The sequence below is a fragment of the Ambystoma mexicanum genome, chromosome 8 (assembly GCF_040938575.1).
Source record: "Ambystoma mexicanum isolate Mex_15411 chromosome 8, UKY_AmexF1_1, whole genome shotgun sequence".
NCBI lineage: Eukaryota > Metazoa > Chordata > Amphibia > Caudata > Ambystomatidae > Ambystoma > Ambystoma mexicanum.
Window position 1 is genome coordinate 421,332,537 of NC_090929.1, and position 16,416 is coordinate 421,348,952.

Genomic DNA, 16,416 nt, shown 5'->3' on the forward strand with positions numbered 1-16,416 from the left:
GAAGATACAAGGCAAGTGGAGAGGGATAACCTTATAAATACGTTCAAATTAAGTCTTCTTAGAACAGACAAAACCACTTCAGTGCTATAAGGATAGACACAAGCCATAATGTTCATAGAAAGAGCAGACCCTGTGAGATCATAGCTCATACCAAGAACATTGAACAAAGCAGCAAATATGTTGAGTGAAAGATTCCAGGGGAAACGCAGATGGGAAAGTAACAAGTAGGTGTAACCTGCTCCACAGATCCGGTCTCAGTAAGACAACTTAGAAAATGACAGAACTTTGCTTCAGATTTTAACACGTAGAATCGTTGAGAGAATGCACTTATTTGATATAAGAAATGTGCATTTTCACTAGTGCCACAATTCATTCACAATCTTTTATTCCTGTTTCCTTCATGGGATTTGGATGTGAAAGCCAATGTTGTAGTCTCCTCATTTTTCAACTGTCTCAGCAGGATGCATATGTCCCTGCCTTGTTTATCCGGTCACTAGGATTTAACAGTTTGAGAATTAAATTGCATGAAAAACACCATCATGCATGTTTTGCTCTGCATTGACCCTCCGTCTTGCACAGAGTGATGTTCCATACCGCTATATTGGGCATTGGGTAATACCCAGCTTTAGAGATCCTTTTCTCATTGCTATTTTCCAAATCTCCCTTTAAAAGTCGCCCTACCAGAATTTGCTACGTATGCCTACCCTGAGAAAGTTGATTCAGGATGGAAGCCCATTTTCTGTTTAGGCAACAGAGTTTGTAACATCCCAAAAAACGTGATGATCATTTCACAGAATCATTAAGACCAGATGAAACCTACAAAGATTGTCGATAAACTCTCATGTTATGTTCTGCAGTGAAGTTCTGATGCCAAGAATCTCGAACATGTAGTTTGTGTTTTACAAATAAAACAACAAACCTAATGGAAACCATTTCTTTCCTGTGCAAAGGGGCGTCTATGAATCCCCTTACCTGTATGTTTTTTCCAGTACATTGTTGTTGGGTAAGATTTTAACTTTAGTGCTAAATCTACCTCACTTGTGAGAACCCCCGAACTTTTTGCTGGATGGGTGAATTATTTTTCTCCCTATACCTCAATGAGTGTGCACCTTTTTCCACACTAACAGGGTCCTTTTCCCCCAATCGGTAACATTCAGTAATGGTGAGGATAATCCACCTAGACAAGGTCTGTTTGGTAACAGCCTGGCCCAATCGGTGTCCAGCATACCCCACAAAGACTTGATCATCCACTCTGACCCTGGACATCCTAGAAATATAAAAGCTCAGAGCTCTCCTAGGGTTCAACCTATGGAGTCGCTCCTTTTCCTTACCAGGATGAGGATGAAGATAGAAAGAAGGAAGAACCACTTTCTGGCTTAAATGACATTCAGACACAACCTTAGGTAGAAATGACGGACGTACCCTCAGTACAACCCTATCCTTGTGGAACACAGTAAAGGGTGGCTTAGATGTAAGTGCCTGCAGTTCACTCACTCTGCGAGCGGAAGTAACCGCAACCAAGAACACTGTCTTGAAAGACAATAGTCTCAAAGGACAAGAGTGCAACGGTTCAAAGGGAGCACCCATCAAGAATTTCAAGACCAAATTCAGATCCCAAACCGGCACCTGGAATGGGGACGGCGGGAACACATTAGTGAGCCTTTTAAGAAATTGGGAAATCAAAGGAATCTTAAAGTAAGAACATTCTTCAGACAAGCGCTTGAAGATAGACAGCACCGCCAGGTAACCCTTAATGGTACTTACTTGAAGGCCCTGGTGGGCCAAAGAAAGCAAGAAAGACAGAACCACGGGAATGGAACACTGAAAAGAATCAACATTTTGTCCTATGTACCAGTCTCAAAATTTACGGCAGCGGTACAGGGATTTGGTTGCCGGCCGCCTGGCCGAAAGCAACACCTCCATCACGTCATCCGGGAGGTCCCAATCCTTACCCCTCAACCTTTCAGATACCAAGCTTGGAGGTTGAGAGTCTTGACCTCTGGATGGAGAACCCGACCTCCCTCACGTGAGTCCAGATCCTCTCGGTGGGGAAGACGACGTGGAGGGCAGATGGACATTTCTAGAAGGTTTGGGTACCACGCTCTCCTGACCCAATCCGGAGCAATGAGGATCATGTGGGACCCAAACCTCCGTAACTCTTTAATACTTGAGGAATGACGAGGACCGGAGGAAACGCATACAGAAGCGTGAATTACCAATCCACTACGAATGCGTCTCCTAAGGCTCCTCTCAGAGGAAATTCCCTTGAGCAAAATCTCTCGTACTTCCGGTTGGCACTGGTGGCAAAGAGATCCACTTCCCCAAAGGGCGAAGATCTCCAGAAGGACTTCCTGAGCCAACTTCCACTCGTGAGAGATCGTGCTCTGCCTGCTCAGAGCGTCCACCGCCAATTATCCTCTCCGGCCAGATGAACTGCAGAGAGTGAAATTCTCTGCTGGATTACCCAGAACCAGAGCTGCATTGCCTCTTTGCACAACGGGAGTGACCCTACCCCCCCTTTTTTGTTGAGGTAATGCATGGCCACTATGTTGTCCGCCATGATCAGGACGCTCTTCCCCCGCACAGACGGCAGAAAAGCCTTCAGGGCCAGCCTGATGGCTCTCAGCTCTAACAGGTTGATGTGGAGTTTGGATTCCGACGGAGCCCAACTACCGCTGGCGGTCAAATCGTCGTCATGAGCTCCCAATCCTGTGAGGGAAGCGTCCGATACTACAGTCAACTCCGGCCACGGTTGCCAAAACGGCTCCCCCCTTCATCAGGTTCCCCTCGTTGGCCCACCACAGAAGATCCTGGGACACCGAGAGTGGAATCTTAACGGGATCCGACATCTTGCCTGAGAATTGTGACCACTGCATCCTGAGGACCCATTGCAGGGATCTCATCCTCAGCCTGGCCTCTGGAACCAGAAGAATGCAGGATGCCATGAGGCCGAGCAACCTTAAGAATTCGAAAGCCGGGAGACGCTGGGCATGTTGAAACTTGTCCACCATCTGCACAATGTGATGAGCCCTCACCCTGGGAGGCGAGCACTTCCCCAACAAGGACGTGTCCAACACAGCCCTGATGTACTGGAGCTGTTGGGAAGGTGTCAGATGTGACGACTTGAAATTGAGGGAGAAGCCCAGTTTATGGAGGGAGCGGCAGGTGAGACTGAGATGATCCAGAGCTTGCTCGGGAGAATGTGCTCAGATCAGCCAGTCGTCCGGGTAGGGGTAGACGTGAATCCCCCCTCGCCTGAGATACGCTGCCACCACCACCATGAGCTTGGTGAAGACCCTCGGGCGGAGGTCAATCCGAATGGCAGGACCCGGAACTGAAAGTGCGTGCGGCCAGCCGCAAACCTCAGGTACTTTCTGTGCTTTGTATGAATAGCACATGAAAGTAAGCATCCAGTAGGTCCAGAGACACCAACCAATCCTGGAGACGAAGGGCCTGGAGGACTTGAGAAAAAGTGACCATCTTGAACTTGTCCTTCCTGAGAAGATTGTTCAAATAACGCGAGTCCAAGATGGGTCTCGATCCCCCGTCCTTCTTTGGAATCAAAAAATAAGGGTAATACCATCCCTTCCTCTCCGCTACAGGCCGCTACCAGTTCTATAGCCCCTTTCTCCAGCAGACTCAGGCTTTCCTGCACAAGGAGCGGATTTGGAAGCTTCAAAGAGAGATTCCCCAGTGGATTGTCATGAGGCTTCTTTAGGAAGGGCAGACAGTAGCCGTGGGCTACAGTATCCAGAACCCACGCATCCGAAGTAATCGCTTGCCATTCTTCGAGATGCTGAGACAGTCTGCCCCCAACTGGCGAACCATGGAACATGGCCTCATGATTGTTTTGGAGCAGCTCTGGCAGCGCCTGGAGGCAAAAAGGCAGTTGCCTGAGCGTCTTTGGCACCCCTATTTTCCCGACCACCGCGGGTACTTTTTCATTGGCCCCTTTGGCTGGCGGCTCCTCTCGTCCTACCAAAAGAGGAGTATTAACGAAAGGAAACTCCCCTCCACTGTTGTCCCCTTGGACGAAAAGGCACAGGTTGACGCACAGCTGCGTTCAAAGACTTCGCTGCAGGTTTTGAGTTCTGCAACCTCTCAAGGCTCTCATCAGCCTTGCTGCCAAACAAATGTGTGCCATCAAAGGGCATGTTCAAAAGACAGGCTTGCACATCCGGAGCAAAACCCGACTTCCGTAACCACGCAAAACTGCGTATAACAGTGCTCGCAGCCATGGACCGGCTAACACTGTCGGCCGTGTCCAAACCCGACTGAAGGGATTCACACATGGCATCCTTGCCATCTTGCACAAGAGCAAGGAACTCATCCCTTTCTTCCCCTTCGGGTATATGCTCAGCCGCAAGAATAACACAGTTCCACAGAGTGTGTGAAAATCTTGCCAAAGCAGAAGTGGAGTTGGCTGATTTCAGCGCCATACTCCCTGCAGAAAACACCTTGCGTGCCCAACCGTCGAAGCGTTTATTGTCCCTATCAGGAGGGATGGTAGGGTACGCCGGCTGCCTCGAGGTTGCCGTAGCCGCCTGAACCACCAAACTCTTGTTGTACAGCCCTCAACAGAGAGTTGTACAAAAACCACCATAACATTCATATACAGATGTTGTCTTATATGGCATTGGCTACTAAGTGCATATATGCCAAAGCATATGTGACCTGATTGTTAAAAGCATCTGACTTCAAACCTGAAAGAAAGCCGGGAAAGAAGCTTAAAAATGTTGAATGTGATATCACCTTCCCCCTCCAATAACTGTCACTGCCAGATGTTTGAATAAATGCAACCTTGTGAATGTGATCCAAATGTTCCCCTCTGCCACCAATAGCCTATTTAACCCAAGCGACTTGTCGATTCTGGGGAAGAGTCTCGAAGCACAGAAGACAGTGCCAACCCAAACAGGAAGATTGTTGAAGCTCTGCTGGTCCATGTACTTTTCTAAGATCTGTTCTGATGGGGAAGCTCTACCCAATATCTGCAGACACTGGACATCTAAAAACCAGATGAAACCCAGAACTAGCAACCTATGCCCATGACCCAGTGGCACTAGCAAATCATGAACTGTCTGTCCTGAAATCCTTGCTTGACAGAAAGTATTTCAGACATTTGTTCTCACAGTTGTGGTGCCCGCCCTCTGCTGAGTTCATCCTCATAAGCAGTGAGTCTTTTTCACTGTATCTGCCGCAAGTGTTGAGGCTCCTCCATACTGTAGAGGACTGTTGTCCAACCCAGCACAAATTAACTTGCGAACATGTCTTTGTCCCACCCTCGACTCCAGAAACTTCTCTCAATTTCTCTCTCTCAGGCGAGGAATCTGGCAAGACATGCTCCTTCAAGTAACATCGAGGTGCTGCCACCTGTCATCAATACTCTCAACACACACCAGTTCAGGAACACTCTAACCCCTGCTGCATATAACACTGCCAGTTCAGACACACCACTTGCATCATGGCCTGAAATGTTGCTTGACCTTCGGGCTCACCAAGAACCGGTTTTCATTCATAGGATGTACTCGTATGTCAGATAGAACAGAACTGAAGTAAATGCACACTGAGAAGGTGTCATCCTATAAGCAATCTACAGACCCAACAAGACACAGGGATGACCATAGTGGCAGTTGCTGGTCCCTGGGCCCACTGAACACCAGTCATTGAATCTAGCTAGGACTTGTAAGTCCAATAGAGCAGAACTGTACGTAACTGTACAATGAGAAGGTATCTTCCAATAAACAAAGGCAGACACAGGGACCTGCAATTTTCGTAACCCAATAAAGATTAGGAATAGGGCAACTCAACACAGACGACACTGCCAAGCAGGGAAAAACAAACTCCAGCCCCGTAATGAGAACACACTGCGCTAACTGAGAATCTCTCTAGGCGAACCAATGCTCCAAACCTCTAGAATAGATACTGTCAGCTCAGTGAAAACTGGAAGGTAATCTGAAATAGGGTTCTTCCACCAATCCGCACACTCACATATACCAATATGCTCACTCTCTCCTCTACACCAACAAACATCAGAATGCAGCTATACCCCTCGATCAATTTCGGCATAGCTGCACACATACCTACCCACCTCCATGAATACCTCAACAGTCTTTAGAACACAGAGATACCCCACGAAGAAAATAGGCCTAGATGAACACATAATCTCACACACAAACTCCACCACCTCCTTAATGCAGACTCCAAGGTCAGTGGCCTTGCTGCACACATTCTACTGACCTCACACAATCACAGCACCACACCTAGCATTAGAATGTAGCTACACACCACGTAAACCGCACTGGCTGCACACATACTGAGTGCACATAAGCACTATTTACTACCCTACTCTCTCCACTGACCTTGGCTACGTTCCTCGAGGGCGTTCAGCCCACAGCGCTTTAAGATCAGGTGCTATACAAATGCACAATAACATAACATAACAATTGTGGAATCAAAGCTCAGCTGACAGACTGGTAAAATTGAGTCTGCAACCCTGCATGGACATCTTTTTGGTCATCGAGTAATCTGCACTAGTACGCAGAGGATGCCAACCATGGGGGAACATGTAGAGTACTTCTGCTCCTCAAGACTTTCTGAACATTGTGCCCTGAACCAGTTCCTATTCTTATCTTTTCTGGGACAAATCATCTTTCCATAGTTCTAGACATTTCTTCATTCAAAATAGTTCTTTGTTAATGTTTGTTTTTATATACCCCAAACCTCTCCACAGAATTATCCTGGCTTGACCACAGCTACCACTAGGTGAGCCCAGGATAGCTTTTGGATTTCCAATTTCCCTAGGTTCAGGGTGGTAACAAAAAGTACAAACTGTGAGAGTGCTTTTAAACCCAGGCACTTGTCATCACTTTGAGCCCTACTGCCTCCTGCCCATGCCCCTCCTCACCTTTCCTGAGTTGGGCACAGTGGTCCAGGCATTTATCGTTGTCCTTGTCCATAGTACTGAAGGCTGTGTTGTTGTGATAGCGCAGAGAGTCCTGGCCCGAAGTGCCATTATAGTGTCCAAGGAGGAGTCGGTAGCTGTTGTACTCGTTGCTGATGCTAAAATAACTGTACTGTGCATAGCGGATGTGACCCTCCCAGTCCTGTGCAGCAAGGAGGGAAATTATGGGGGGAAAGATTATTTGCTTGCTTCTGGGTATTCTCAAAAGTACTTGATCCAGCACAATGCACACACAGCCAGCTTACCTCACCCGTATCCTGCTTCCTTCACCACTCACCCACAGCCTGCTCCATAATACATATTTTTGCATCTCCCTAAGGCTGCTCCCACACGACTCATTCATAGCCTAATCTGAATTAAGACATCCCACTCACAGCCTGCCTCATGCGCAGTATTTTCACACCCTAAATTGCTCACCGCCTGGAAGCTTACTCCCCAGTCATAGCTAGTCCCTACACGCATTACTCACCACAGACCCCACACAGTATCGCAAGGCCTTGCTCAAGCAGGCTACTGTACTCCTCCTTCACAGCCAGCTTTGAACACAGTATTGTCAATACTTTCTGAAAGCATTCCCTGCTCCCTTGATTACAACGCTTAGCACTGAGCATTTCCCCTACAGCTCACTCAGTCTGACCAACACACAATTTGATCATCCCTCAGTCACAGCCTCCACACACAGTATTGCTATATTTCTTTCCCTCACAGCCTGGAGGTCAAACAGTATTGTCATGGTTTGCACATTGTCTGCCTTGCCCTGTAATAATACCTCAGTCACATTGACCACAACACAGTATTGTCACCTCTCACACAAAGAATCCTCCAAACACAGTCTTGTCAATCATCATCAACCACATGTTCCCTCTCTTCGCTGCTATCTTACCTCCAGCTCTATCCGCAGCGTGGTGGGACGCTGGCTGAGGTGGTGTATATTTTCATTTCCTAACCAGAAGTCCCCTTTGATATTTCCAAAGCCAACCTTGTATTGTTTCCAGTCCCTTTGAAAAGACGTCAGACCGATCTTTCGCCTCTGGATGAGAGTCCAGCCGCCACCATCAGTCTCCATGTCACAGAACACCTGGGTAAGAAAATAAGAAACCATATCAAGGTAGGTATATAGCTTCATTACAGGATGTGGTTCATACTTTTGTTTGGATATCATTTGAGAAGAGCTTCAACTCCCTCCATAAGGTGCCACTAGATACCTACATCCCTGAGGTATCTGGGATGTTTTTGGGCAATCTGTAGTTGAATTGCTTTCACTTCTCTCATGGGCAGGGACGGTAGTTTGTATTTCATCACACTCCCATTTGTGAGAACAGTAAATAACATCCAAAGCTCTCTCTTCAGTAGGGGACAGTTGACTGCCTTTCAACTGCTCTCTCTTTCGTGAAGAAAAGCAGGAAGGCTGCCACATCTTTCTTGGGCAAGGAAGGTTGGTTTTTACTAACTCTTCTCTTTGTACCAAAGTATGTTGACCTATTCACCTCTTTCGGGCACTGCATAGAAGGATATATGCCCTTTTACTCTTGTATCTGACAATGAGTAGGATACTTCCACTGCTTTCTGCAAGAAAGAACAGGACAGCTTACGACATTCTATTTTGGATGCAGGAGAGTAGAATGGATTCCACTGCTCTATCTTGGGCAGAGTTACAATGAACGCACCAGGGTAACCAGTAGATTCTTGAGGTAATGCAGGTTTACACAGTCCAGGCTTCTCTTAAAAAAATGTTTTTTAAACGGACCGTGGAAAAGGCTCTTACCATTGTTCACAGATGGCCTCAATAACTTACCAACTCTCTAAAGAATGTTTCAAGGGCTTTTATTAAAATCTTTAATTGCGGTCTGACTAAGATCTCCCTCTCTCTTTCCCCCCCTTGTTACGCGTGCTCTGTGCACTCACCGCTTTTCAGGGAGCTGGCGTCTCTACCCTCAATGGAGACCGTTCTGTGGTGTCCCGCAGCTGCCTGACAGACCGGGGGGGGGGCGGATTTTAGGGGGGTTGATGGGGGCTTGCAGAGAGGCGTCATCGTTGTGTGTGCTTTACGCTCCACTGACTGGCATGGTTACGGCCAATGTCAGGATGGCATTGCAGGTTACCATGGTGACACGCCGAGACCCGGAAGCCTCGTTGCAGTCACGGCATCCAACTATGAACTCAAGAGACAACGTAAAGGTGAGTGTGTCTCAACACTCCTGTAACCGTGTCCCTGTTTCTTCCTGCCTTTCCGGTCCGGCTCCTGTTCCTGTTTCTCTCGCTCTGGCTTCTGAGTGATTTCTCTCCCATCTCATATTTTGTCCTCCTTTCGTGTCTTCTGCTTTTTCTTGGTCTTTCCAGGCCTTATGCTTTCCTTGGTTTTCTGCCTCTTTCCCTCCTTATCTTCTGGTTCTACCTGTGCCCCCTTTACCCACCACAATGGTTCCGGTCCAGCCTGACTACCTGGACCTGTGGTGTTCAGAAGCTGGTCCTGACACTACCTGTTTGCTTTTACAGGGAGGGCAAAGGACTGTTTCTTTCGCACTACCTTTTCTACTATTCTGGACCCACCGAGCAGAGCGCCTCGTTGAATGGCAGCACATTTACCAGTTACTGTGCACCCGCGCGTGAAGTGCTTAGCATCCCTCCACCCTAGCCTAGACTTCCCTAAATCCCAATTACTACAGATCCGTGACCCCCAACAGTCTAATATATTGCTGGCTAGTAGTGAGGGCATAAAGGCAACCGCTTATCTGTCTTACTCCATCCAGGAGTTTTCTAGGTGGATCCAAACATTGTGTCCCACTGGGAAAATTATATCTGGGACTGGTGCCTTCCAAACACCCAGGTTCTCACTCAATCTTTTTCTCTCTAATCATTACTCTGATGCTCTTTCCTTCCTTCTGTTCTCCTCCCCCCCTCTCTTTTGTCCCTTTGTGGGTACTGTTTCTCTGCTCTACTCCTTATGTCTACCCTCCGTTCTTCTCTCCCAATCACACCTCTCCCACTTCTCTCTACTACTCTCCACTCACGCTACTCTACTTCCCTCTCCACTATTCTACTACCGTCTCCTCTACTACTTTACACTCCCAATACTCTACTCTACTTCTTGCCACTCCTGTTTCTCTCTGCTACTCTCCACTCCCACTACACTACTCTGCACCCAACCCCTCCTCCCCCAATGTCATCCTCCTTTCACTAGCTCAATCAATTTTCTCACCCAGCTTTAGTTACTTTCCTACACTCTCAATTACTCTCCATACATATGCTCTCACACCCAAGTACCACTTTCTCTCACCAACCAATACCTTAGCTTGCACACACTCTCTCAAATTATCTTCCACTCTCAGCTGCACCGTCCTTCCTCTGCCTGAACTCTCGGTCTGCCTTTTTCGTCCCTAGCCCTCACCTGAACAACCCAAACTCCCTTTGTCCTTGAGTGTCCCTTTATTCTCCTCCTCCTAACTTTGGCCCTCAAGCTCAGCTGGTTCCCCGGGCCATTGGTTACCTTGTTCTCCCCCATTCGCCAAGTTAGAGATGGGAAAGCATAAAACCCTTTAACTTATGGTTCTTTCTTTTTAGTAATGTGCATGATATGGATGGGGATGCAGAATAACTCAACACCAAATAATGGAACCAACTCAGGAAGGTGACAAAGGTGCTGTTTTATTAACAAAGATCTAAAACAGAGAGTTACAATGAACATCAACGGACGTTCTCTCGAGCTCTCGGTGCATTTCTCATAAAAAACATCCTTATATGCAAAAAATACATCAGAGGTGATGTCATACTATGTGGCAAGTAATAGAAAGCCTATTGCAAACAGTGATAAGCTTAAGGGGAACATCGAAGTATACATTGCATAGGAACTGGGATTGTGATTTGCTGCCCACTGTCAGGTGGACAACTTAGTCCTACCTCAAAAAACATGTAATCTTCAACACTGTTAATTACACAAGTTCTCATTGGTCTTCAAACTATAGGGCCCTTAGTTATATGCCCCTCTTTAATTGGTTGGCAAGCTCACGCCATGTCTGGAACATTCGGTTCACTTAGCAGCACGTAAGCTCAGACCCAGGTGCCCAGTGGTGGACTTGACTTTACTTCCCCATCCAATTAGCCAAACATCTCATCACCCATGCCTTCTGCCATGAAGATTGTCTTTGAACTTGGCCTTGCAAAGTATTCTTGTCTCTGGGAATATATGGGAGTGCGAGCACTCACTATCGTTGTTCTAGGACTCCACGCTCAACTCTGTTTCCATCCTTGGCTCACGTGACAGAAGACCACAATGTGGTCCTTTCTGCAGCATTTAAATGTCTTAAATAAATACAACTTGCCACTCTTGGTGTTCTTTCTTTGCACCTTAACAAGGGATGATTTATCTGTGCACGTTCACTGCCTTCAAAAATAGATAACCGACCTTGGCTGCTTCAGTTTTGATACCAGGCCAGACAGACTCTCCATGCGCTTTCACGATCTCAGCTTATTCTTGCTGCGACACAGTTCTCGCCTTTTCTCTCCATGGATCCTGGCTTACTAAATTCATGACACCGATGTCCAACTTCTATACAATGGCGGCTTCTCCTGCAGTCTATTCACTACATATAGCCAGCTTCTAAGATTACTTAATCTACTTGCGTTACAACATCTTTACAGTGATTGAATGGTTTACGTTTTCTGCAGTGCTTTGCACACGTGCAATCTTCTTTTCGAATATGAAAGTTTACTCGATTCTTTACTTCGTCATCAGTTTCTGTAAGATCCATGCATTCTCTTCAGTCAGTATTCTCAGGGCGTCACGCTCGTCTTTCATGACGTCACCAGCTCCTCTTTTTGCTCCTTTTCATATTCCTTCAGGGAGTGCCTCCCTCAGATTATCATCTCTTCGGGGATACATTTGATAGGGCTGTCTCAGAGGGTACCTTCTTTTGAATATTCGCTGTGGTATGGTCACAACTGCTGGTGTTAAGCATGGCACGATCTCAGGCTTACAACATATAAGATGTAGGGGGGCAGGATTTTCTGCAGAGGCATGTAACTGCTCCTCTACACCCTCTTTAAGACATGTTTTAAGTTTGAAAGTGAGTCCTCCGGTAACACGCAATGCTGCCCGCTACAATCTAAGTCTATTTCAGAGTTTCTATTCTGCATTGGATGCGGGTCTGAATTGGCAGTCCGCAGTGAGTAACGGTCTGCTGGCTTGGTCTTCACTGACGGCTCTCTCATTGCTGGGGCTGTCCGCTCCATTCTGTACCGCATATGTCTCAGTGGTCCTGGGAGCCAAGAGAGAAAACAATGGCCAGTACGGGAGGTAGGTGGTGATCAAAAGTGGCACTCTGCAATTGTAAACTGGCCCCTATAGGCAGAGACTGGTGCCCTCCCAGCTCCCTCAAGCCACACCGCTTGGGCAGGACTGACTCTGGTGGGTGTCCTGCTTCAGGTTAAGAGGGGTCCCCATCCCCATTTCACATGGTCTGATCCCTGACCCTGCCAAACAACACAAATGGCAATAATTCAGCATCAGGCAGGTCACTTAAATGTAAGTTGTTCACTAACAAATAGGAGATAATTGGGATGATATCAGTGGGACTGTGAAGATACGGGGGATGCAGGAGGGTCAAAGCCAAAACCAGCCCTCAGACTGGGGTTGCAACTGATGCATTTCCTGACTCCTTAAATAACATGACAACCTCTGCGGTCCATTGACTGTGGTATACTGGGGATTACTTGGATGACCAGAAGGACATTGGAAACCAGTGTCTTGTGTATGGTCTTAACAGGATGAATTGGACCAGTCTTCAGCGAGTCTTTCTTACAAGGAAGCACTGCAGGGTCAGCATCTTAATAGCACCTGCATTGTGGACTTGCAACGCACAACTGGGCACTTGTTCTTAAAGATGTTCTCGATGGCCTGTCACTTTGTTTTTTTTCCTGAAGGTCAACCGTAGCTTGGAGAGGACAAGGTTATACAAGATGCAGAGGTGGAGGATTGTGTCGTCTCATTAGATCATCCAAATAGGAGCTGCATTTACTGAACAGGTGGTGCCTTCCTTATTGAAGAGTGCTCCAAAAGGTGCACTGCCCTCTCTCCAGCACAAGTCCACTTCCCATTGAAACTTGGTTAGAAGATCCAGGTACCTGCAGCAGATAGTGGGGTCAAAGAAGTTCCCTGTTGCAGAGCCAAAGGATGTCCAGGAGGATGGTCGTACAAATGGAACACAAGCACTGTGTCCCCGATAGTCTTCCTGATGCAGGTCCTAGCTCTTAAATGTGCCTTCTATTGAGGGAAATCTCTTGGAAGGAATTGGAAATGGAGAGGACTGATTCTCCACCCATCATAAGGTATCCTGAAGACAAGGCAAACTCTGTGTGAATTAGCCTTCTCTAAAGGGGAATGGCCAGTGGTGTGACTGAGCCCAGAAAGCCATCCATAGGAGTTCCATGTGTTTATGGTGTGGCTGTGGACCAGGATCACTCAGGCTGGTAATTGCTCTGTGCTGTATGTGAGATCCTGTTAAAGAGGGAATCCCCTCTTTACAACAGAAATGGACACTGTTTCCTGTTTTATTCAGTGGGAGTCTTCACTGTCACCCTTCTTAGAAATTTAAAGAGAAGGAATTACAAGTATGGGGCTTTAAATCTTGGCATCATTGTAAAATAGTGGACAGTGTCTGAAGTGGATTGGAATCTGCCAATGGGAAAGCAAGTTCTGATCTCTGCATTGCACCTACAAAGCCCTTCAGCATAGGTGGATTGCATGACATATCTCCCACACTTATGCATGATGGCTATATTGTGCATCACACAAGGACAACATACAGCCAGGAAAGGGGGAACGTTTGTTACTAATATACCTAAACTCTACACCCCCTATTCTCTTCAGAACATAATGCATAATGCAAATGATTTTGGTAGCTCTAAAACATATTATTGGGGAGAACCTTTGGTCTAAAGTCCAGTCCTAGCTACCGGTATACCCAATCTATTGCAGCCAGCTATCCCTAGCCACTATCATGGGTGAAAACACAAAATCATCCCAAACTCAAGCCTGCAATAGAGATTGCTAGATTGCTAATGAATGGCCACAGTATGTCACAAAACATATTAAATAATTGACAAAATATGGCTCAATGATTTAAGTTTGTACATTTTTAGAGTAGAATTTGGTGGCTAGTACTGCTCGTTACTACCTGGCGGAAGGAGGAGGCTTCCCCTTCCAATGCTGGGCTGCGCCAATAGGATGGCTTTGGCATTCATTCAGGGCACACAAACAGGCAGTGTGAAGTGTTTGTGGTATTCAAACAGCGCAAGGAGCCTGAGGCACCCTTGACAAACAGTGGGAGGAATTTGGGAAACCATTCACACTGTGGGAATACCTTGGAGTATATGGGCACGCAGAATGAGGAGCATGGGTGGTATGCCGGAAAAAGACTGAGTACCTGGGGCTCGGGAACCAGACTTGGGAGTTAAGAAGAATGGACAGACTTGAAGAACGTTTGCCTCCAGACAGTGCAGCTCATCTATTTTCTCTGGCACTGATGTTAATGTATTGCATTCATGGTCTTCTATGCTGTACACCAATAACTGATGATAGTAGTGTACAAAAAATATAAACTACTCTGGCATCCTGCATTCCCTCCTCCCTGTTTGGGCAGTACTACACTACAGGCATATTTGTGGTGTAACAGAAATGCTGTCTCCTTAAGGTGTTCAGAGCAGGTTGTGGCCATGCATGTTCCAGACTTGTGGGTCCCTCTGCACTTTTTGCTGGACTCTTGGATTTTTGATCAGTTTTCCTCAGTGAGTGGGAAACTTTTTCCCCAATAACTCAGTCTTTTACTGTACCTCTTGTTGGGGAGAATTCTCTGTATAGGCTAATTTCCCAAACCTAGTGAGTCCCCCAGCAGCTTTGCTGGATTTTTGGGGTTTAATTTTTTCTCCTGCTAAGAGTAAGACTCTTTCGAAGGGATTGTGTCCTCCGACGTATTCCTCATCTTAGATATCTCCTTCCAGCTCTGCTGGCCTCGGAAAATTTTTTCTCTCTAGAGGGCGCTGCGCGTCGACGTCCTCCGAGTCCATGTCCCTCGACAGCCGCCGTATCGACGTCGACGTCATCCTGCCTATAAAGCACGCGCGCAGCGTCCGTTGCTCAGTTCCGTTTTTCCGCGCTTACTCAGTGCCTCGGAATACCGTTGCTCAGTTCTTAGTCAGATTAATCCTATTTACCTCGAGTCATTCGATCCGTACTCGATGGCTTCCTCGTCGGAACCGACAACTCCTCGATCCGGCTTCAAAAAATGCTGAGATTGTGGGAAAAAGATGTCGTTGACTGACCCTCACAGAGTTTGTCTGTGGTGTTTGGGAGCTGAACACCATTGTTCGGAATGCGAGGACTGTATGTCCATGACAGCTAAGGCCTTGAAGGAGCGTAGGGGGAAGCTGGAGAAAGGTAAGACTTTTAAAGCTTCTTCTTCGTCGACGAAGTCGAGACACTCGTCTCCTCGTCACCATTCGCGCTCCAGGTCTCGGTGTGGGTCTCATCACTCCTCGAGATCGAAGCACTCGAAGAGGAGACGTCGAAGATCCCCTTCTCCGTCTTCCTCTTCCTCTGTTTCGCCAAAAAGAATCCCTTGCCCCACGAAACATAGTTCCCGGGCTGAATGGGAGGAATTCCGCAAAAATATGATGAGCGTCTTCGAGAAAGCGGCCTCGACCCCCTCGAAGACTGCCGAGAGCGATGCTCTGGTCGAAAGACCCGAAGGTCAAAAACGCCGCGAGTCGCAGTACCCGGCGAAGGTAACCTCTCGAGCGCGTCTCGAACCCTCGAGTAGGACTATGACCTCCAAACCTTCCTCGAAGGTTCCGTCGACGCCGTCGACGAGGGTTCCGTCGACGCCGAGGTCGATGTCTTCGCCGCCGTTGTCGAAGGGACCTTCGACACACGGGTCTGTCGACTCGACGCCAGCTTCGACACCGGCGTCGACGCCAAGAAAAGTCACGGTTACGACACACCCAGTGACTATCCCCAGGTCCTCGACGTCGATGGCGTCGAGATTGTCAAGCAGAATTCCAATTCTGTCGAGGTCATCGAGGCCTCCGCCTTTGTTTTCGACGCCACGCTCAAAGCCTTCGGCGTCGGCGTCGACGACATCGACGTTTTCGAGACCGATAATGACAAGTTCGGCACCCTCTGCCTTGGAAATGGGATTTACTCCTTTTATGAGTTCAGAACAATTGAGAACTATGTCCTCAATTTTGGAAGAGGGTGAATTGTCTGAACAGGAAGACACATTTGAGTTGCAGGGACCTGTAACCCCAATTAGAAAGGAATTTTCCTCTGAAGAACGCAGGTTAAAGGATCTTCATGATTCCTTACATGAGGCAAGTGGGTTAGACACTTCCCCTGAGGTGGAGTTTGCTAGGCCAGACCCGGGGGAGCATGCTGAAACCCCCTATAGAGCCTTAATGGCCAG

General features: G+C 47.4%; 2 protein-coding genes across 5 annotated transcripts in view; one reads left to right on the forward strand and one right to left on the reverse strand.

The window, feature by feature from the left end:
* MTOR (mechanistic target of rapamycin kinase) overlaps positions 1-16,416 on the forward strand; it is a 2,476,747-nt gene that overhangs the window by 674,988 nt on the left and 1,785,343 nt on the right. The gene's annotated exons all lie outside the window — the stretch shown is intronic.
* The window catches only part of ANGPTL7 (angiopoietin like 7), a 77,794-nt gene that overhangs the window by 9,601 nt on the left and 51,777 nt on the right, over positions 1-16,416 (reverse strand). The window contains exons 3-4 of the mRNA XM_069609932.1: positions 7,845-8,039; positions 6,905-7,103 (exon numbers count right to left, since the gene is read on the reverse strand). Coding sequence (XP_069466033.1) covers positions 6,905-7,103; positions 7,845-8,039 — 394 coding nt within the window. The remainder of the gene's footprint in view (positions 1-6,904; positions 7,104-7,844; positions 8,040-16,416) is intronic.